This window comes from Rhyacophila brunnea, unplaced genomic scaffold, assembly GCF_057557595.1.
Source record: "Rhyacophila brunnea isolate RB1 unplaced genomic scaffold, BYU_Rbru_1.0 scaffold_2, whole genome shotgun sequence".
In the NCBI taxonomy this organism is placed as follows: Eukaryota; Metazoa; Arthropoda; class Insecta; order Trichoptera; family Rhyacophilidae; genus Rhyacophila; species Rhyacophila brunnea.
Genome location: NW_028232859.1, coordinates 58,894,936 through 58,918,064, shown reverse-complemented (window position 1 = coordinate 58,918,064; position 23,129 = coordinate 58,894,936). Strand labels below are relative to the sequence as shown.

The 23,129-nt window shown below is 33.3% G+C and overlaps 3 protein-coding genes across 6 annotated transcripts in view; 2 read left to right on the top strand and 1 right to left on the bottom strand.

Annotated features, from left to right (window-relative positions):
• The window catches only part of LOC147072611 (epidermal retinol dehydrogenase 2-like), a 70,450-nt gene extending 55,371 nt beyond the window's left edge, over nucleotides 1-15,079 (top strand). For 2 of the 4 annotated variants that reach the window (XR_015070626.1, XR_015070625.1), the window contains exons 2-7: nucleotides 1,786-1,945; nucleotides 4,009-4,160; nucleotides 5,045-5,222; nucleotides 9,189-9,371; nucleotides 11,634-13,473; nucleotides 14,188-15,079. Coding sequence is in view for 2 of the 4 variants with exons in the window: in XM_085947014.1 (XP_085803140.1) it covers nucleotides 1,786-1,945; nucleotides 4,009-4,160; nucleotides 5,045-5,222; nucleotides 9,189-9,371; nucleotides 11,634-11,894 (934 nt within the window). In the remaining 2 variants the exon portion in view is untranslated. Of the gene's footprint in view, nucleotides 1-1,785; nucleotides 1,946-4,008; nucleotides 4,161-5,044; nucleotides 5,223-9,188; nucleotides 9,372-11,633 lie in introns of all 4 variants that reach the window. The other 2 variants (XM_085947014.1, XM_085947013.1) reach the window with 1 other exon arrangement.
• A 5,192-nt stretch (nucleotides 15,080-20,271) lies between these two features.
• On the bottom strand, nucleotides 20,272-21,980 carry LOC147072610 (zinc finger protein 131-like). The gene has a single exon (XM_085946624.1). The coding sequence runs from the start codon at nucleotides 21,770-21,772 to the stop codon at nucleotides 20,276-20,278; it is 1,497 nt and encodes a 498-aa protein (XP_085802750.1). The 5' UTR covers nucleotides 21,773-21,980; the 3' UTR covers nucleotides 20,272-20,275.
• Nucleotides 21,981-22,365: 385 nt separating this feature from the next.
• The window catches only part of LOC147072609 (oxysterol-binding protein-related protein 1-like), a 75,144-nt gene continuing 74,380 nt past the window's right edge, over nucleotides 22,366-23,129 (top strand). The window contains exon 1 of the mRNA XM_085947011.1: nucleotides 22,366-22,784. Coding sequence (XP_085803137.1) covers nucleotides 22,640-22,784 — 145 coding nt within the window. The 5' untranslated portion in view covers nucleotides 22,366-22,639. The remainder of the gene's footprint in view (nucleotides 22,785-23,129) is intronic.

Genomic DNA, 23,129 nt, shown 5'->3' with positions numbered 1-23,129 from the left:
TGCCTAGATAATTAGTATTAGACAAATGTTATACTATTTGACACTTAAATTACCTATAAATATAATGTTGTACTTAAAATTAAAATAATAACTTTATTTCCATATTAGGTGTTTAATATGACCCTGATTTTTTTATACAAAACAATACACACATTGCTATGCCTACTATATAATAATAATATAGTAAAGGAGAGGACCAAGACATAATTAAACGTGTCGTATATAGTGCCTAAGTCACATAATAAATGTATTCATGTTCAGGCCCGTACTGGTTTCTTCCGCTTATAAAGTCATTATTAATAGCACATCATCATCAGCCGGGGTCGATCCACTGCTGGATGAAGGCCGCCCCTAAATCTCCCCACTCTTATCGGTCACTAGTTCTTCGCTGTCACGTACACCCACCGAATTTTATGGGCTCGAATAATAGTTTATATTTCTGCGTTAATGGTCCGCAAAACGTTTCTCCTGTATTCAGTTGTCCCCAGGTGTAAAAAGGTTCAAAAACACTGGTCCACAGTACATTAATCAATTTTTCACGGGAAGCAGTGTTGTCATCATTTTATAATACTGATTTTAATTCTTCTTTTCTTCTTTTTCTTTCGACCATGTCCGATCCTAATAGGGCCCCACAGAATGGAGGTTTGTATCAACAGATTTTGTTTTTACGAGAAATGGATGTCAGCCACTTGCTCAACCTATTAGGTCCATACTCTGACTCATACACAAATTGAAAAACAATATGTGTACTTGCCAGACCCGGGATTCGAACTTGAGACCCACGACGCTAGAGGCCGACGTTTATGCCGCACGGCCATCGTGGCTGTTACAACGTGGTGTATACAAGATGTAAAAAATATAGTATTTTGAAAAAGTTTTTTCGTTTTGAATCCTTCAAAATTATTGTATTTTTGGCTTAAGCGGCGTAAAATTGTAGTATAATTTATTATTAAACATTCGCGAAATTTGGTTGGTAACACTGACGTGATGGATGTGCAGACCTACAAACTAATCTGAAGAATTGATAGGGGAGCCACAGTCGAAAATTACCCAATCAAGACTCGCAACTGGACAGAATCTGACATTCGAATGATGTTTTCAATATGGCGTCCATATGATAAAATTAGTAGTTCCATTTTTGACCATTCTTCAGATAAGTTTGTAGGACTGTACGTGCGCTTCCACTTTCATCATGAAAAACGGCCATTTTTAAACTGGTTTAGAGCCTGTCCACATGCCGCGTTTTTACGCGCGAGTGACAAATCGCGCGTTCTCCAGGTACATGTGACCCAATGCAGCTGTCCACAAGCGCTCGCGCGTGACGACTCTCGCGCGGAGTGCGCCGGGCATACGCCAGACTCTCGACCTCGCGCGTGTTGTGCCCAGTAACACTGCGATCGCCAGCACGCGCGGAAGTGATTTGTCGGGTAGTTTTAATCCGCTCTCCGATATCAAGCAAAATTTCCGATACAACTCCGCCACCTATAACTACCGCTTCCTCGGTTTCCATGTTGAATACTGAGCGCAAAGCATTTTTGCTACTCGCGCGTAATACGCGTCATCTGGGCGCAACGCATTTTTGGCACTCGCGCCATGTGGCAGGTACGAGTAATACGCGCGCTACGCATGCACTACGACGCGTTCATCTAGCGAACGAAAAAAATGTCTGAATTCAGGCAAGGGTTTTCAACGTGTATGCATATTCTATACGAATGTTACATTATGAGTAGGTATATTATTCATTGAATAAAAAATGATTTAATTATATGTTTTTCTTGTTTTCAGGAAAGATGAGCGAGGCATCGCGATGAAGGTTTACAATGTAGCTGTGGTTGTTATGGACATTCTAGTTCTTCTTTTCCAAATGGGGATGGTTTATGCAGAGTCCCTATATAGACTGATTATACCTAGAGAAGAAAAAGATGTGAAAGGCGAAATTATACTGGTTAGTAATAGAATATTATTATAATATAACAAACAGTACATTTTTGTTAGTTATTATATTTTATTTTGTTGTACTATTTCCCCATTATTTTGACGGGACCTAGGTACTGAAGATTTGCCGAGGAGATTTGTGTGTCAATACCGCAGACAAAAAAGTATGTTTTAAGAAATTAATGATATTAATTTTACAGCCATTAATAAATACATGTACATACATTCTTTATAATATGTTATAATACATATACCTATTACTGCCAAAAGTTGGTAAGTCAATAATTTAGGTATTTAGAGTTAACAACTGATTATGTGTCTATATTATATAAATATGTATGATAGTAAAAAATTTCAAGGTCATCCGATATTATAGAATATGCGCATAAAACACAAAGAAATTAGCAATTAGAAATTGCATTAATACTCCATAACATGCTTTTGAGACTTACCAACTTTTGCCAGTAACACCACGAATTATATTCTTAACAATAGTGAAATTAGTATTAGAAGTGAAACAATCACAAACACCCAGACTTTGAAATAATCACATAAATATATTGTGACCTTACCAGGTTGCACCCGGAGCCCCCGGATAAAAAAACCAGCGTCTTACGCACTGGACTACGGCGGCCGTCCCAATTACTTACTGCGTTCAGTCACCAACATACACGTTTACATAATTCTTAAAGAATAGTGTCTTCATGTTTTCAGACATTGTTGCCAACAATTTGGGGGCCTCGTAGAAGTTGTAAATCCGCTTCTGTACCTCGGTATGGGATGCTAATATTATATACCATCTCAAAACAAAAGTTTTATATTAATTTAATAGGCATTTCATAATATAAGAAAACTACTAACCTAATTAATATTATACTTTTCTTGCCATTTTGTCAACTAGCAACTAGTTACCTAATATTTTCTTCAAAATGAAAATTCCAGGTTTCTTGAGTAACAATTAGTTAAATATACAAAATTTGCAAGGCTATTTGTGTCTCAGGCAATCACAAATATTTAGCTATTTTTAGTTGCCTGAAAATATGTTTTGAGACAATTTTTAATATGTTTTCCATGGTAGTGTTATCTGTCTGAATACTCCTGTGTTCAAACACCATCAGCTTTTTTAAGTTTAGCACAGGGTTCATGATGTATCAACCTTAAATTCAGGGCTGCGCCTAGGGAGGTTGCTGCCATGGTGTTAACCCAAAATTGTTGCCCTTCCACAAAATCAAAATTATTTAATTGTTGTCATATCAAAATTTTACCTGATATATTATAACATTCTGAATTAAAGAAAATCACACAGCGAAAATAAGTAGAATAAATTTAATCAATTAGGTACCTACATAATTACAATTTTAGTATTGAAATAATTTTTATATTAATTTATTGTTTATAACTGTCAATATCATTGTTGGCACTTACTTATAACAAATATTCAATTTTTTATTTCTGTATCTCATCATCAGCCTGAATCTATCCACTGCTGGATGAAGGCCTCTCCAAGCTGATCCCACTTATCTCGGTCCTGTGCATTCCGTTGCCACGTACTTCCGCAGATCTTTATCATGTCATTTATCCAGCGGCCTCTAGGTCTAACTTGCTGACGTTTTGTACCTCTTGGGTACCACTGGATGACTAGATTTGTCCAATGATTGTCCCTTCTTCGAGCTGTCTCCAGCCCATTTCAATTTGAGGCCTTTAGCGAACTCTATTACATCGCAAACCCTTGTCTGTTTCATAACACGTTGTGCTACTCTAAGTTTCTGGATCTCTCTTTTACTTAGGGTCCATGTTTCACACACATATGTGATTACAAGAAGCACACACTGGTTTGCGCTTTAGGCACAGTGGGATGTCACTTTTGAAGACATTATTCAGTCGGCCAAAAGCACTCCAGACTAGCTTTACTCTGTGAACAATTTCATCAAATATACACCCATCTATAGACACATCTTGTTCTCCTAAAATCAAAATCAAATCAAATGTTCCCTCACACTACAGTTCAATAAATAAAACATACTGCTTTTCATGAAATCATAAATTATTAGGATTTTGATATATTTTTTAAAGATTACTGGATCTGGACATGGAATCGGACGGGAACTGTCATTACAATATTCAGCATTGGGCAGCACGGTGGTCTGTGTAGATATCAATAGTGAAGGAAATGCAGAAACATTAAAGATGGTGAAATCACAAGGAGGAAAAGCACATGCATATACGTGAGTCAATAAAAATAATAAACTGAAAGCAACAACGTTATTTAGATGAACAATTAATTGCCTAAAATAAAAAATAGCAGTATGTAAGAAAGTAACTGCCACAAGTCGTCAAAACAAGTATCCATTTTTTTATTTACAAACAATACACTCGATGGCCGCCAACGTGGAGAATACAAATTTGTCTTTTGCTCACAATTCAATAATTGTACATCGTACTGGGATTGCTATCAAGTTTACCCCACCCACGATGGCCGCGCGGCTTAAGCCTCGGTCTATAGCATCGTGGGTCCCAGGTTCGAATCCAGGGTCTAACAAGTACACAATATATTGTTTTTCAATTTGTCCATGAGTCAGCGTATGGACCTAATAGGTTGAGCCAGAGGCTGACATCCGTTTCTCGTAAAAACAAAAATCTGTTAATACAAATCTCCACTCTGTGGAGGGAGGCCCATATAATCTTATTGTGATCGGACATGGTCAGAAAAAAAATAGTGTTATATTATTAAGTTATAATGTATTATAATATTAGCATGAGGAAATGTGCTTAAACATTGCATATCTCACAGTTTGTACGGAATGTTCGTACTCACAACTTCCTTGCGTTGAACATATTAAATACTATGGCATTTATTTAGTCTGTTACTCGACGCCAAGACTGCCTCGCCCCGCAGAAGCTTATATATGTACTCGTCACTGTGACGCAAGCACAGCTGCAAGTAGCTACATACATGCTCTGTGATCTGAGGCATCCGTTGGTGGGTATATTAGACTCCTATGGTGGGTACACTCGGCTACAAGTGGTTGGATCTACGTTAGGCCATACTCCCTTTATTATAGTGCTCTGTGATTAACTTAATTACCTATTGTCTATGTTTATCTTCTAGATGTGATGTATCAAACCGGGAGGCAGTCTTCGGGTTAGCAAGTAAAATTCAAAAAGAGGTCGGAGAAGTGTCAGTTCTAGTCAACAATGCCGGAATCATGCCCTGCCATTCATTTCTCACTCATACTGAGAGTGAAATCAAGAAACTCTATGAAATCAATGTTTATGCACACTTTTGGGTAAGCAGATCTAAAAAAAATGATTTCAAACAATTAAAAATAGTAACAACCATAGTCATAGTTGAAAAATATTTTGTTATTAATCGCGTATATTATAACCTGTCACTGACCGATGCTAACGTCTGACGTTGAAGGAGTATGTCTGTCAGGTGTCAACCTTTTCCTTACCATCGTAAAAAAAATACGTGAGTTCCCATGCTGTCCACTCAGTCACACGTGTAGAAATTTGGCATTTTAAGGCATTTTAAAAGCTAATTGATTGCTTCAAAAGGTAAAGTATGTTTTTAAATACTGTTTAGTCATCGTTTAATATTTTATTCTGTGTATATCACATGTAATTAACACGTAATCATATAAAATAATCGGACATCAAGAAATACACGTCATAATCCCATTCCGGCTTGTCTCAGTCTGACTTCGGCGATACAACCGCCACATGTCATCAATGGGCGAAGTCGAATATCGAAGGGGTGCGGTGGTCACCTAAAAAGGACCATATGGTTTTTGCGTACGTATATTCACCGCATCAAATAATTCCACATTCAATGTAATTGAATAAACAACCAAAGTAGTATTACTTACGTAGTAAAATATTGTTATAATTTATATAATATAAATGCGAAAAAGAGGGTGACTAAAGGAAATAAGATTAGGTTTGAATGCTAAATAGAATTAGAAATTACAATTAGGTGGGCACGTGAAATGATGTAAGTATCTACGTTTTCTAATTTAATAAATATTAAATTGTAAAATTATAGTTACGGGTGGTTAAAGCTGATTTTTATAACTAAAGCGTCAATTACATTGAGCTTTTTTACGAGCTGCTTATCGGCGAATTTAAAAGCGGGCGGTTCAGCTACTGCGATTTCATGATTACACACAAAACTTTCCATTCGCTGATAAGCCACAAGCCAGCGAGCGATTTTGACGGAACGTAGTTCGTTTTTTTACCGGGAGGTTGCTACGCTCCATAACAATGTTTCCATTAAACGTCAAAAATGTAAATTTCAAAATGAGTAGTTCGTTTTTCCACCACCATCGCTCTACTGCGCAGACGCAGTAAGCCCACACGCCGGCGTGTAGTGTGAAAAGTTGACCGGCTTTCAACTTTTCTAGGTGGAGTGTTTACAACCTGCTTATTAGCTTATTCGATGATTACACTGGGCGAATTTACAGGCAGATTATAAATTTGCCAATAAGCAGCTCGTAAAAAAGCTCAATGTAATTGACGCTTAACGGTGTATATTTATTACAATATTCAAAAATAATAATATAAAATATTATATCGATTCTGAGTTGCATAAACATAATAATAATATATTTTAAATGTATTCATTGACGTGGGTAGGTAACGTAACACTGGCCGCCTTTAAGGAATCTGGGTTCAGATTTCCGGTGCTTCCCGTGTTTGGCTAGCAAAGGATCTTTGCCAAGGGTAGCTGTTAAATCGCTGCTACAAGAGTCATAATTCAAAATCTGGTTTATTTTTTTTATGTCACCGCGCTGGACGCTCAATATTGTTTTATACCAGGGTGTATAATGCAAAGTTAAAATCACAAAAATAAACCCTAACAATATTGAAATAAGAGTCATTTTGGCTGTTACTGTCAGATGCAATTGTCAAATTCTCGAAGTGCCCACTTTAGATTCCGATATTATTTTGTTCAAACTTGTAGCCTATTGCGTCCATGATATAATAGTCGAACGAAAACACACAATATTACTCTCTCTAACAAATAAAATTTTATAATATTGTCTCATCTTTACGAAACTATGATGTGCATTTCTCTAACGTATATCTTTTTAAATATCACCGTCCCTTTCATAATAAACTGAATCATTTTGTATTAAAATATCGATTAGACTTTCGAAAAATTATTTATTTTATATAGAAAACATTCAATTAAACTATATATAGGTTTTTATTTTCACGCATAAGTATTTTATCTACAAATAGCTAAAATCAGACGTTCATATACATAATAATGTGGGAGATATCTATTATTAATGACCCTCAAGAAACTGATTTGTCTCCATGGTAACAGGAGTGTTAAAGAAACCAACCTTAGTGAACATTTCACATAATATTATTATCATTATGATTGTATATTGAATCGTCTATTATGTCCAAAATTAATGAAAACCGTGTCCGGAAACTTGTACATACGCAGTTCGCTGTATCACACTTCACAGAAATGTGAATGAAAATTTCCGATACAAATATTGTATCGGAAATATATGGCCGTATATTACCTTATATAAGACCGTCCCGCCTCTTTGGGTCGTATAGTACTGACATAAAATTCATGTCAATAAAACACGGTTCTTGTCGGTTTACACTTTACAGGAAGCCAGCAGCAAACAAATTTTTTAAAATAGCATGAATTTTGCCAAAATCAACTATGAAAATTGAATTAATGTTCATATTGAATGTGATAAAATTGGAGACCGTATAGTATACTGTCATCTCTTTTAGATAAGAAAGCTCACGTTGAACTATGCCACAGTGAAATGTTTTACGTACAATTTACATGTAACCAATGAAAACAGGGATTATTTTCACGAATTCCACACTTGCTTTTTTATAAATCTTAATCTCTTACTGGCTTATTTTCTAGTGACAATTGAAGAAGTCATAAAATCGCTTACTAACTCATATTATAACTTTACTAATATGTTTAACGTAATAATATGAGGGATAATTAACGTAACCACCAGACAAAAAATTAACCTCCTCTCAAAACAATTTAAATATTATCTAATGAAATGATTTCTTTGAGGATGGCAATAAAAAAATGATGGAATATAAAAGTTGATGTTGAGTAAATGACGACAGATACATAGATTCTGCTGGATTTTGGTGTACGTCAGTGGGTGGAGCTGGCCAGCATTGTCCGTTATATATTTATTTACTAAATCATCACATTATTGTTATGAAATGGATAAACCACCGAGTAAAATATTCAGAACACAGTATTATAAGTGTTGTTATACAGGTAACACGATGACCGAGCGGCAATCACGTTGGCTTATGATGTCATGGGTTCCAGGTTCGAATCCTGAGTCTGGCAAATACACATATTGTTTTTCAGTTTGTGTTTGGAGTCAGAGTATGGACCTAATAGAATGAGCAAGTGGCTAACATTTCTAATAAAAACAAAAAAAATCTGTTAATACAAACCTCTTCTCTGTAGAGGCCCATAATATGATCTTCTTAGGATCGGACATGGTCAAAATATATAAATGTAGACTGAACATGATCTTAATGCATTTATTATGGGTTTGCATTCCCTCCACATGACAGATCTAAGGAACCTTCTTGAAGTGACATAATATTTAAAAACAAATTTTTAATATATAAATATTCTTGTCAGCTCAATTATTCGAATATAACACAAATGCTCATATTTTTATTAGGTTCCTATGTAAATGTATCTTTGGAGTGAGAAAATGATTTTTTAGTCCATAAAATACATAAGACTTAAATTGATAGGTACTTTTAACCTTTAACATTTTCATTGTATGTTTCAAATTGTTAATTATTTGTTTGATGGTCATTATTTATTTTTACACATAACTGCCAAACACACTTTTTTGTTTTGTCGATGGTAACTAATTTCGATGATTGAGTTCTTTCCATAGACAAATTTACAAACAATAATAACACATCTTATAAAATAAATAAAGTAGGTAGTATTCAATACACAAATCCTCATGACTATTTATTTATTATATCACAAATAAACAAATACATTGCGATACTTTGATTAACACAATTTATATGTAGCATATTCTGAACTGTCTGTAAGATAATTATTTTATCAACTTAATTTATTACACAATATAAACGTCTCTATTATCATTACTTATATAAACTCTAATGTAAATATAGACATACTACAGATAATCAAAGTTCATATTATGGGTCATTCAATAATCAGTGTTGAAATGGATTTTAATTTTCAGATGCTGCAAGCGTTTATCCCGAGTATGATCAACAGAAACCACGGACACATCGTGGCTTTATCATCAATGGCTGGTGCTATGGGTCTAACCAACTTGGTGCCGTACTGTGGAACTAAATATGCTGTGCGTGGCATCATGGAGTCTTTATACGAAGAACTTAGAGAAGACATCCGTAAGATTAATGTAAGTAGAGAATTATATAGATATTTTATTCTGAGAATGATTACAATAATTTAATCGAACGGTAGGGGTCACCCATAAATGATGTCACAGGATTTTTGACTTCCCCTCCCCTGATTATCACAAATATTTTGAACCCCCCCAATATTCGTTAAGATAAAAATTCATTGAAAATTATCAAATTCAGTATAATGTTCCTATGGAATATTTTATTCTCATAAAATTGGATATCACATTTTCTCCCTATCCTCTTCGTCACAAATCATCACATTATACCAAATCCCCTGCACCCGTAACGTCATAATATAGACAAACCCATAATAAACACTGTATATATAATATTATTGACCCCCGTGGAGTTGTGGCAGAGTCTCTAAACCAGTGGTCTCCAAACTCAATAAGGATGTAAGCTACTCTCAGATATTGAAATTGTCTGGCGAGATACTTATACATATTCTTCCTTTATATTTTTTTATCATCGTCCTTTATGTTACCATACATAATATTATTATATTAGGTACTTAAAATAAATTAGGACATCGAACTTCCAATAAAACATAAAATGAGTACTTACATACTTTAATTATTTATTTATAAACTAAATAATAATTGAACAAATATCTTGAAATAACTGTGAGGAAAAGTAAAAATAATTATTGAAAAGAATGGCATTCACTTTCGTCCACATTTTTTTCAATTCTCGGTGAATACTTTGATCACTCCTATCCAAACCCAATTATCAAAATGTACATCTGTGAGTATATTTCTATATTTACTTTTCACCACCTTCATAGTGGAGAACGTGATTCACATAAGTAGGTAGAACAAAACAACGCCTTCATTTTGAGCGCAATTCAAACTAAAATTGGATACATGGATACACGGATTCTACAGTTGAGACAACACTCTTCAAGCGACAAATCAAATTGAAATTCTATCAATTCCATTTCTGATGAAGGGCCGTCTTCTTGAAAATTTTCTACGATACAGCTGGATAGTTTTTCATTTAGTAGTCCAATAATAAAATTTGAGAGGCAAATTTATAAATGATAAAATTAATATCCTACGCGACCATTTGGCGATCACTGCTCTAAACCCTGGGTTTTAAGCTGTGATTCTATAATGATGCACGTCGCGCATTATCATTTGAAGTCACAGTATGCTGCTGCTACAGGAAAAATGCGTGTAATGTCGTTTTTCTTTGTATTTAAAATGTTATCAGACTGATGCTCCCATCCCGTAGCACATTTTGAATATTTTAATGAACGTTGTCAGTTAGCAAAATCTGCCGAAATCGCCAGAACAACAATGAGGTCACCTCATGCGTACCGCACTGCATCGACACCAGCATGACTCAATGAACGTTTTTTATTATTCTCTACATGCCTACACATTTTCGACTCGTGTCAAAATCACGTGTTTTTTGTTTTTAGCGGTTGGCACTATGTATTTTTTATAAGAATGTTGTCTATTATCTATGGTCTGCAGGTTGGATTCTGTTCAAAATATTATCTATGGATGCAATATCGCAAGTAATTTTTAATTTAATAATTAATCACATATGTAGAAACTGTTCAAATTAATTGAAATTAGCATGAATAATGAATAATAATTCAAAATACTAATACATAAGAATTAGCACTCTACATTATTGTCGTTCAAAATAATCTGCAAAATGACGAAACCATAGACTAAATTTATCACCGTGACAGTACACGACATGCATCTCAATATTATCACAACTTTGTACTACATCTGGCAAATTTGCTTAATTTTTTTTAATGCTGGCGAACAGCCAACAACCATTCTGTCTAAGAAGAATAATATGTTAACATAACTTACACCCTGTGGAGCCACATATCATCCGCTTATGCCTCTGATCCATTGAGAAACACACTAGTGGGTTTTAGAGAAGTCCATATTTTTTGCTGATAGATCCCTTTGAAACTGCCAGTATTAATACAAAAATATTTTGTATTGGAGTTTGATTCACCTGAAAAAAACTGACTTTCCCAAAACCCCCTTGATCAGACAGTTTTTCTATTTTTTATGTGTAAATTTGTCCAGAATGAATTTTTTCAAAAAGATTTTTAGTAGTACTAGGTATAAATTTGAGCGTTTTCAAATTATGTATGTTCAATATAAAATTATAACAAACAACCGCCACGTTTCGCCACTGGTATCACCACATATTCCCAGAAAAAAGAACTGGATTTGCTAATTAATTTTATTGTTATATTAATTTATGTTTTTTTTAATTTGCAGATCAATTTCACCACCATATTCCCATATATCGTAGACACCGGATTATGCAAGAAACCTAGGATCCGATTCCCTAGCATGATGAGCATCGTGTCTCCTAAAGAAGCTGCTAAAAATATCATCACAGCCATGAGGCGAGATATGGTAGAAGTGTCAATTCCGTCATCGCTTATTAAAATAAACAACATCTGCAGAGCCCTCCCTGTCAAGATCGGCATGCACCTTAAAGACTTCTTAGACAGTGGCGTTGAATCGCACAATTGAAATACTAATTTTTTTGCCAAATATGCGGTGTTACAGTATCGTTTGTTGAATTTTAAGTTTTATAGAATGCATGAGCTCATTATATACCTATTTCAATAGAATCGCTCATTTCTTGAGTTTAAAATGTTTGAGGAATGATTTGACATCGGAATTTTGGAAACAACCCGTGTTAGAGTAAACCAGATAATAATGATGACAAAGAAGTGAAGTGACAATCAACAATATTATTTCTTTCTACCTGGGTTTGTAATTCCTATGAAACCCTAAAATTAAACTGTATGATTTATAATTAATACTTGACAATATAATATGTATTGTTATTTTCACACTATGATATATTTTTGAAATATAATATACTGGATTTACCCAATATGAATACGTGTATTAAATAAGGCTCTACGTACCAAAAAGTAGTATTGCCTGTAGTTACAACATACCGAGTCATTGCAGTAAAATTTCATGAAGCAGATCTTTTGAAAAATGTAGTTTTACAGTGTGAAGCAATCACGGCAGCTTCTATAATTTTAGGTATTAAGAACTCGCAAGTGTCAACACACCATCGTCAGCTATTTTATATTGAATGCAGTTGACCACTGCACTGCTACTTACACCATTATAAATAAAACACGCCAACGGACTTACAACGTCGACAGGTTTAATTATTTTGCTGTGTTTTTTTGACTTGCTTGAGGCACTTAGACTATAGTTGAAGTTATTGGCGTTAGTATATAGAATATTTTTCTATAAAAATGTCAGTTTTTATTATTTTGGTACTTAGCGCCTTAATTAATACACGTATTCATATATTATTGTATTATGCAGGGATGTCCCGCATTGCTCAAATGAACTGTTTAAATTTACTTACAAGTATTTGAGTGATATAGTAAAATAAACATAAATTTAAATAAAGGAATACAAGGGTGGGTACTTAAGATTACTATGCGTATGCACGTTATCGTATGATTATTTACCATTCCTATTGAAAGTGGAGACTTAAAACAAAATTATAATATTAATTGGGACAAAATTACAAGTACATCGTTGATACATTTATGTTAATAATAGGTATGTAGTTCCCAAGGTGGGCCAACCTTTGTTATTTTAATATCTGCTTGACATATGGCAAATAAGAATATTACTTAGGTCTTGTTGTTGAGTAAATCAACTTCAAAGTTAATTATTATGCAATTGTAAATTTTGCACACCCGTTTTCAATATGATATAAAAAATGAGGTCTTGTTCTCAAATGATATATTTTTACGTTTTCATGAAAAAATATTCAAATTTCTTTATGTTTTAGTGGACAAGTCAATCCAAAATATTCAAATTATGTACGATTGCTGTGAAAATAATAACTACAATTTATACTCCATTTTGGGAATAAAATGTTAACAAAGCAGTTACACGTCATGTTGTATCCTGTTAATTATCCAATTAATATAAAAGGTGATGTGAAAACTGCTTTTAAATTTTTTTTTAATGTCACTTCTTGTACTCACATAATGGGAAGAGTTAAAATTTTCTACAGTTTTTTCAACTGGTTTGCCCACCGCGGATCTAGGTGATTTTTATTATTTCAGTGAGATATATTTATGATATTCTATGGTTCACTCTCAATTTACCAAACTAGTTGCAAAATCTATTTCCAGGATAAATGATTCCACAGTTAAAGCGATGATACATATTTATTAATTAACACAGTTGACATTGTAAATTATCAAAAAATGTCTCAAATTGCAAGCTGTGTATTTTTCCGCTAGGTGCCTCTGGTAGGTAACGACATCACCTTAACCCACAACATTAATGAAAATCATCAAAACTATACAATTTTATTATAATATGCATACATAATATTCTTATCCAATTTCATGGCATGTGTTGAAGGTTTACAGACTATAATGTAAATGTGCCAACAGAAAATGAGCCATCAGTGTAAATATAATAATAATACTGGGTCACTTAGCACTTCTCAGTAGGGCTACCACAAATACAAAATTTAATTCAAATACATACAACTGTGATGAACAATGATTATAATAAAAGTCTTTTTCATCATGGTTAATCCGCCAGTAAATGGTTTCCTATGAAGCAGATGAGGTGGTCACTTTTTCCCTTCATCTTTGAAGTTTCATATTTTTCATAATCAAAACATAAAAATTCTTGGAAACTTTTAACTATGGCTGCATATATATATATATAAAACTTAATGGTGGTTTATTACATTTATATGTATAGTTTTCGTAAGGGTGCCTCCAAGTGCCTCGAGCCTAAAACCATCACCGGGTAAATTGAGAGTGAACTGCATTTAGAAACAAAATTAAAATAGATAGATATTAATTGTGTGGGTCTTCACTAGAGATGTAGAATTGTTACCAAAATATTGAACTGATTTGAAAGTCAAGATCAATCTTCTGCGTGTTTATAGCATTATATCTGTAGTGGTTGTGAGTATGTATGTGCTGATAATAATTGTAATCTAAGAGCGCAATGCAGAACCAAAAGGTCTAACTTACGATGTCGAAATTGGCGAGCTAGTTTAAAAACCTTAATAGTCTTATTAGAATGCCTTAGTGGAAATGAGATAAAACATGCAATTTGTTGTGACAAATGGTTTATCTTTCCTACTTATGCTTCTAAGTATGGTTCTGTGTTGTGCTCTGACAATAATAATCATGTGTTTATGTTATTAACACAAACATTTAGAATTAAGATTTTTACCAAAATAAATTGGGTTTCAGGGACAGGGATTGTCCCATTTTAATGAAACTTGCATTGTAAGTCTTCGCAATGGACATTGGAATGTGTATTAAAGCTATGCCTTTCATATTTTGTAAGAAAAAATATTTCAGCAAATAGTTACCATTGATATAAATATTATTTTAAGGAAATATTCCACAACATACAGTCCAACCATCGCCAAATAAAAAAGAAATTTCGAAAATGAAGATTTTAAAAACATAATAATTTTAAGCATTATTTTTGCTTAATAATATGAACCAAAAAGAATATACTTCATAACAAGTAACTTTGTCATTAATTATTCAACTATCTACCTTGTATTTTCCAAGTTTTTTTTTGTTGTATTGGCTTTTTCAAAAGATGTACAACTAGACTAGAAGTGTGAAAATTAATTGTTTTACGAATAATTGTTAAGAAATAATAAACTATATTTTTATGTAAGATGCACAATTTTTTTTCCTACTACCTACAATATATCAGTGTCAAGGGGTGGAGGTAGGCTGTTAAGATCCGACATAAATAGTGCACAATTAACTTTGTGAGTCACACTTATTTGTTTTTAATTAACAAATAATACAAATTGCAGATGGTGCTGGTTAGTTTTTAAAAACCAATTAAATCCTGCTTAACCAAACCATAATAGTTTATGTATGAATTTAGGTAGGAATTAAGAAATTAATACTGATGGTGTACGTGAGTTTTATTTAAATTCATTATGCCCTGCATAAACCAAACCATAATACATAAAAAATATTTTATAGATAGACAAATATTATTTTATTATATATTATGGCTTGGTTTACACAGGGTTTAATTTAATTTTAAAAACTAACCAACACTATCTGAAATTTGTAGTCTTAGATCAATGAAAACAAATATGTATGACTGACTAAGTTAAGTGTCCACTATTTAAATATGATCTTAATAGCCTACCTCCACCCTTTGCCACTGCAATATATTCCAACATAGACGGATATTGATGAAACCCTTCTTCTGTCAGATGAAGTCTTCTGTGGTTTCCCTATAAAAATCATTGAAGCGAGTTTTATATGAATATACTTCTGACTCTTCAGAGTTTGTATGAAAATTATGGGCCACACATCCTGACACGGAACCACAGTCCAGAATGTTTGGCATACCACCATACCAATTGGGCAGTGTGATATTTTATAGCATGTCAGAATAATCCAATAATTTTACATAATATAAGAAAAAAAGTAAGGTAAGTCGGGGCAAGATCGTCAACGGGTCTAGTTCGTCCAGTGCCTTTATTTTCTTATTGCAGCGATGTAGATGAGTGCCGATTCGTATCCGTGTTACCAACATTCATACTCAACGTCCTCCACATTTGCAATGAAGTTAGCTTCAGTCTAGCTTACGTGGCAAAGGAGAGAAGTTTTGTCGTGATTTAGCTTCTATATTGTAAATGGGGTTAGATCGTCAAATCGTAAAATATCTTGATAATCCAATGCCCAAATCAACTGATTTTTGGTATGTACCTAATTTTCCTATACCGCTTTCTATTTTAACTTTTATTTTCACATGTGCCTTCAATTATTTTTGACTGCTGACGGACTAACCCCACTAGCTTGGTTAACAGCAGATAAGTTCGTCACATGTATGACGATCTATACCCGTATTTTTTTAATATGGGGTTAGTTCGTACGAGTATACCTACTTAGATGAAATATATTTATTTTTACCAATAAAAACTCAGTTTTAAAAACCTAATAACAATGTCTTGTTTGTTACAGATAAAAAAAACCGTGATAATGCCTCGAATCTACAAAAGAAAGTCTAACAGAGCCACGTCTTACACAAAAGAGCTATTGAATCATGCTGTTGATGAAGTGTTATCAAAAAAAATGAGTGGATATCAAGCACCCAAACTATTTAAAATTCCATGAATGACACTCATGGACCACGTCAATGGAACACATGGGCATAAATCCTCATCGATGGGCAAACCAACTGCTTTACCCCTTTAGGATGCAATTGTAGTACAAGTTGTAAATGATTCTCAAGAAAAAAAAAATATTGAAGACTGGATTTTAGTCAAGTAACCAAAAAGACCATCAAACACTTTGCTGGTAAAATTTTGAGTTTCAACAAAGAAGACAAACCCGTGGTTAAGTTTACCAGGAGAAAGATTTTATTAAAAAATATGATCTCAAAAAAGCAAACAGTTTTTATATTTCCAGTTATTGACGACATTTCTGATGTTCTCAGTGAAGACATAATTTGTACTCTTCCGCAACCTTTAATTTTAAGGAGAGGTGAAATTATGTTTAATTTTAATCTTCAACAATTCAATATTCAATAAAAATTCCATTTACTTATTCATTTATTGAAAATATTATTTTTATATATAGGTATGTACTTTACTTTCTTAATTAATTTTCTACGTAGTATATGATGAGAATAATAAACATTGTATTTTAAACAATCTTTTAATACTAGATCCGTTTACTATGCCTAAGCATTTGTGATGGGGTTACATCGGCATACATTTAATATGCCGAAATAACCCCATGGTTGTGAAATATGATCATAAATGATATTTTATTCCATGTATTTATACTTCTGCGGGTCTATTCTATACAAAAGGCGACTATCGACCGCTAACGTGTTAGTATTTATTACATACATTTTATATTGAAATATTATAATTGTATTGTGATCAGTTAATCAGTCGAAACAGTCTCTCTCTCGCTCTCTCTCTAAATTTTAGCACAGGCAGGGGGCATGCCGTTAAAATATAGCATTTATTGCAACAATTAAAACCAGCTAATTGTAATTGTTACAATACGTTTTAATAATTTGATAAAAACATACCCTAGTTAGCGGTTTTAGCGGACGAAAGCAGCCTTTTGTATAGAATAGACCCGCTGGTATGATACTTTTCTCTACTAATAACCATATTTTGACAGTCTAAACCTGTGTGGTTCTCAAGCGTGTTATAATGAAAATAATTCTTCCTGACGAACTAACTCCTGGTGAAGGGGTAAGATCGTAATAAGGGTCATTTTTACGTTTTTTGTCAAAATAATGCCATTTAAGCCTACTTTTGTAACAAACACTACTTATATTAAATACTATGTTTCATTCAACAAATCTAAAATATATTAAAAATCTCAATTACTAATTCCGTAAAATTAATTTAAAGTCACACTCTTCAATTTGTATGCCGATCTTGCCCCGACTGACCTTAGTTTAAAACTTGTGTTCTCATTTCACTAAAACCAAAATTTTGTCTTTTTACTAAGCAGGGCAGAATAATCCACTATTTATTAAATATTGAAGGATATAATTATAGTGTACGTCGCAGTGGCGAAGGGTGACTTTTGGAAAGAGGTAGGCTATGGAGACCAGAGAAAAATAGCTCACTTGTCAGGTATACTTATAGAAAATAAGAAGATACTTACTGATGACACACTAGTTCGATGAAGTTTCAATAGATCACCAACAACTATTGAGCGATGAGTTTGAATTATGTATTTTCTTAACACATCAAAAATCATTAAATAAAATTAATAATATTTATTTTTAAAAACATTCTATATTTATATTTCATTGAATGCCATAGAAATTATTTTTTTTTAATTATTTTTTTATTATGTTGGACAAAGCAGCATTATTATATTTTTTTGACATTTGACAGATGGTTCTGTATGTATTTATAATACATATAATATTATACATATTATATGACAGATGTCGCTGGCAAATTAAATTACTTTTATAGAATAAAAAATCAAGTTATTATTCAAATATGTCAATATGCAATTAAAAATATATAGGTAGCTTTAAATAATCGCCTATTATGGAGTCTTCGCTACTGGTATATCGCGCAGCTACATTAAAATTTTAACACACATGAAATGAATTAGTACCTACTGTGGCAGATTTTTTTTACTGTTCATAGAATAAATTAGATGTGTATTAAAATGTAACTTTTCATCATAGCTGATAATACCCTAGATCAGTGATCGCCAAACGGTCGCGCGTGAGCTACCGGTAGCTTGCGGCAGCATCTTCGGTAGCTGGCGTAGAATATTTTATCATATTTATAAATTTGGCCCTTCGAAATGGAATTGATAGAATTTCAATGTGATTTATCACTTAAGAGTGTTCCCTAAACTGTATAATCTGTATGGCATTTCGTCCCAACATAAAAGTATCCAATTTTAGTTTGATTTGCGCTCAAAATGAAGGCATTGTTTTGTTCTATCTACTTATGTGAATCAACGTTTTCCACTATGAAGGTGGTTAAAAGTAAATATAGAAACAGACTCACAGATGTACATCTTGATAATTGCATTCAGACGGAAGTGACAAGGTACTCACCGAGAATTGAAAAAAATATGGAGGAAAGTGAATGCCATTCTCTTCACTAATTATTTTTACTTTTACTCACAATTATTTCAAGATATTTTTCAATTATTATTTAGTTTATAAATAAATAATTAAAGTATGTACATACGCATTTTATGTTTCATAGGAAGTTCGATGTCCTAATTTATTTTAAGTAATATAATAATATTATGTACCTATGGCACGATAAAGGATGATGATAAAAAATTATAAAGAAGGGATATGTATAAGTAACTCACTAGACAATTTCAATTTCTGAAAGTAGCTCACATCCTTACTGAGTTTGGAGACCACTGCCCTAGATAATACGTGACTTAATATATTTAATATGTGATTTTCCGATTTTACGCGTCTACAAGGATTTTGAAAGTTCCAAAAAAAAACAAAAATTCAATTAATATATCTATTAACTAAAAAATTATGATTTCAGCTTTAAAAATTAACGTTCTGGTGTCATTAAAATCGTACTACTGAAAAGTACCATTTTGCAGTTATGGAGTTATATGTAGGACGTGCCGAATTTGTATCCATACAAACCTTCTATATAAGCTAATATAATTATGAACTATTATATTATAATAATAATTAATAATATATATATATTCATTTATAGTACCTACTTATTCCACATAGTTAAATAATAATCCGCAATGAAAAGTATGATTTATTCCTACTCATAATGCTTGGGAAAGGGACAGCAGAAGCGTAGGTAAAAGGACACCACCCTACAGAAGTGTCTTAATGTCCAAGGCGCTGGGGATTTGATACGACTGGGCCAGGATAGTGAGGTGTACTGCAAGCTGGTCGTCAACCTTCCATAGAAGATGAATATGTATATTTCTGAGGTGTTCCAAAATAATAAATGCTACATTTTAAAATTTTCTGACTTATTCATTTGAATAAAAAAAGCATCTGCGAGGGAGAACAGCCCACAGTAGCCGCGCGGCTTAAGGGTTGGACTATCACGCCGTGGATCCCAGGTTCGAATCCTGGGTCTGGCAAGTACACATATTGTTTTTCAATTTGTGTGTGAGTCAGGGTATGGACCTAATAGGTTGAGCAAGTGGCTGACATCCATTTCTCGTTTTCATCCAAAAAAAAAAACAAAATCTGTTAATACAAACCTCTACTCTGTGGAGGCCCATATGATCCTATTAGGATCGGACATGATCGAAAAAAAAAAAAGATAGTCTTAAGGCTCAGAAATAATACAAGAAAAAAGATTTTATGTAAAAAATTTATTATTAATCAATATTGTGACAAGTTCGTCATTTATGAGTACTTTGATGTTTATTTAACAAAATCTCATTTGAGAACATTAAGCCGCACACCTCACATACTTTAGTGTTGAGTTTATGATTCACTAAATGTTTTTCCAGCAATTCCGCATTCATGAACGGTCTGGTACAGATATCGCACTGATATTTCTTACCGACGTGTATAATGGCGTGACGAGATAAGGCATTGTAGGAGTTAAAACTTTTACCACATGTATCGCAGAGATGTTGAGTGCCCTCGAAAATTCCAGTGTGTTGCTTTATATGAGAGTATAATTCATTCCTGTCAACGAATAACGTCAAGCAAACCTTACATCGATAGACACAAGTTCCAGATTCATTTTCAGCTGTCTTATGTTTGACGCGCCTGTGATTTAGTAGGCTGGCTTTATTCGAGTAACCGTTCCCGCAATCTTCACAAACAAATTTATCTTGTTGAGCTTTGTATTTCAATTTAATATGTGTTTTCGCATGTACATATAGTTCGTCTTTCGATTTAAATAATTTACTACACTCTTTGCACCTATACAAGCATCCACTTTCAGCGACAAAGTCAGAGTGACACTTTTCATAATGCTGATTCAGTCGATCGGCTCCGATGAATTTCTTATTACACTTCTCACACTCGTAAGATTGCGGTTGGTTGTGTACAGTTCGATGCCGTAGCATTTTTTCTTTTGTTTCGTAAACTACACCGCAATCCACACACGTCCTCTTCAATGCCTCACAGTTTCCCATGTGATTTGCAAGGGAGTCAAAATGATTGAATACCGCTTTACATGACATGCATGAATAATTTTCAGCGTATTTATCAGGACTATTTGAGGTTAGGCCATTAGAAATAGGTGTACGTTGTCCTTGTTTGGCTAAAATTTTGTTTACAATATCTAAATCTGAATCCAAAACGTCAATTTCCATATGTATTTCATAAGAATCATCTTGAATACAAGGCACATTATCACTTACGACGTTATTGATTTTTGTAAGCTTGACTCCACTTTGTAGAAGTTTTTTAGTTACATCAATGGGCGCAGGATTTTCAACTGATAAACACTCTAAAGCGTTTGAATTAGCCAGTAGTTCTAAATCAAAAGAGTTATTGCTGCTGTCGAGAAATTCTGCTAGAAATTCATCCTCACTTCCAGATTTCGTGCTCAAATTGCCCATGTCCAATGTTTTTTCGACCACACGCTGCTCACTTTCGGCCGGCCAGTTGCTCTCGATCACGTCAAAAGATGTCGATTCGTTCATCAGGCCGGCTAGTAACCATTGTTCACAACATTTAGAATTTATATAAAAGTTGTAGTAGCTGTGTAAAAGCTCTGCACATTTATTGCAAATATTCTTTGGCAGTAAATCTTCTGACGTTATCTCGATGGATAAGCATGTCGACAGTTCCAGTGGTATATTATTGACATTTTCAAAAATGGATACGAGATTCTCAGATTGAACTAGGCATAATCTGCAATAAGTATTGAACTCTTCCATTATGCGAGGTAATCGGTAAGTAGTTTTAAAGGTTTTATTTAGTCTGTTCCATTTGAAAAAAGAGTATATAAATATTAGTTGATTAAATTTACGGAAATTTGCTAATTAGAAAAATACATGGGAATACAAAAAACATTAAGTTGTTTATTAGTACCTACACAATAAAAACAGTACGTAACTTGCACTAATTGGTATCCTTTTTTGACAGTTTGAGTTTACGCATGTGACGTTTAAGTTTGCCAGTACCAATAATTAAATAGTTTTTTTTATCATGAACCATGGTAATATTTGATACTGACCACCTGACCACGGCCAAGATTAGAGTTTAGTCGAAATACAAATTTTTATTAAACCACGACGGTATTCTAACGCCCCTGTCCTAAGTTAAATTTTTGATTCAAGGCCATCCTTTTGACACCAACTGTGAATAAAATATTCTTTTTTGATAAATAGCCAAAGGTATTAAAATGAACCTAATATTATACATCAAAATATTGTTAAAACTTTCACAATCCACAAATTTAATATTTTTAACCTTTTATAAAGTATTGAACAGCTGATCGTGAAATATTTTGACAAATTTCTCAGGTGTGCACACTATAAGTTTGACAGAATAGAAATGACATTTGGGGCGTTTGACTTTGCATTGTTGAATCTGTCAGATTTCAAATAAATAACATTACTGAAATAGTTTCACGCCCATTCTTAAATTGATTTCAATCTATTTAATTATAAACTTACAAAAATCTAGGAGGTTAATTAATTTAATAGTATGCATATGATAAGAAATCATAAAGTTTTGATTAAAAAACTTGTAGTTTACGAACACAAAGATTAGGGTTGTTTTTTTCTCAAATAAATATCAAAATGACCAGTGAAAGCGAAGACGAGGAGCAGCTAGACCCTCAGGAAGCTCTGCTTTACTCCGCTCGAAATGGTGAAGTGTCAACTGTCCGTAAGATATTAGAAGATGTGCAGAATGGTAAAATTCAGCTGGATATTAGCTGCAAAGGTACCTTAATATTATTTTGCTTTTATAAACGTAATATGAAATAAATAGCCCAATTTTAAATCGGGTAATTATGCCGCAGATGCAGTCATGAGCTTTTATATTTTTTTTTTACGAAAACAGTTTATTCCGTGTAGACAATTATAATAAATACCTTTTTCTGTCGGCGCATAGGCTTTTCGATCCAGTAATTGTTTAATTTGTTAAATTTAAAATTTTCATGCATTTTGATGTATCATTATCACAAACTAAGATTATATTAGGTAATATTAGGTTGGGGTAGGTTGTGTCAGGTTAGGTTAGCTTTGGTTTGTTCGAAAAAGAAAGGTATAAAATCTCATGACAGCA

Excerpts from the sequence above, each read along its gene's own strand:
- LOC147072610 (XM_085946624.1), bottom strand. The coding sequence starts at position 21,772 with ATGGAAGAGTTCAATACTTATTGCAGATTATGCCTAGTTCAATCTGAG.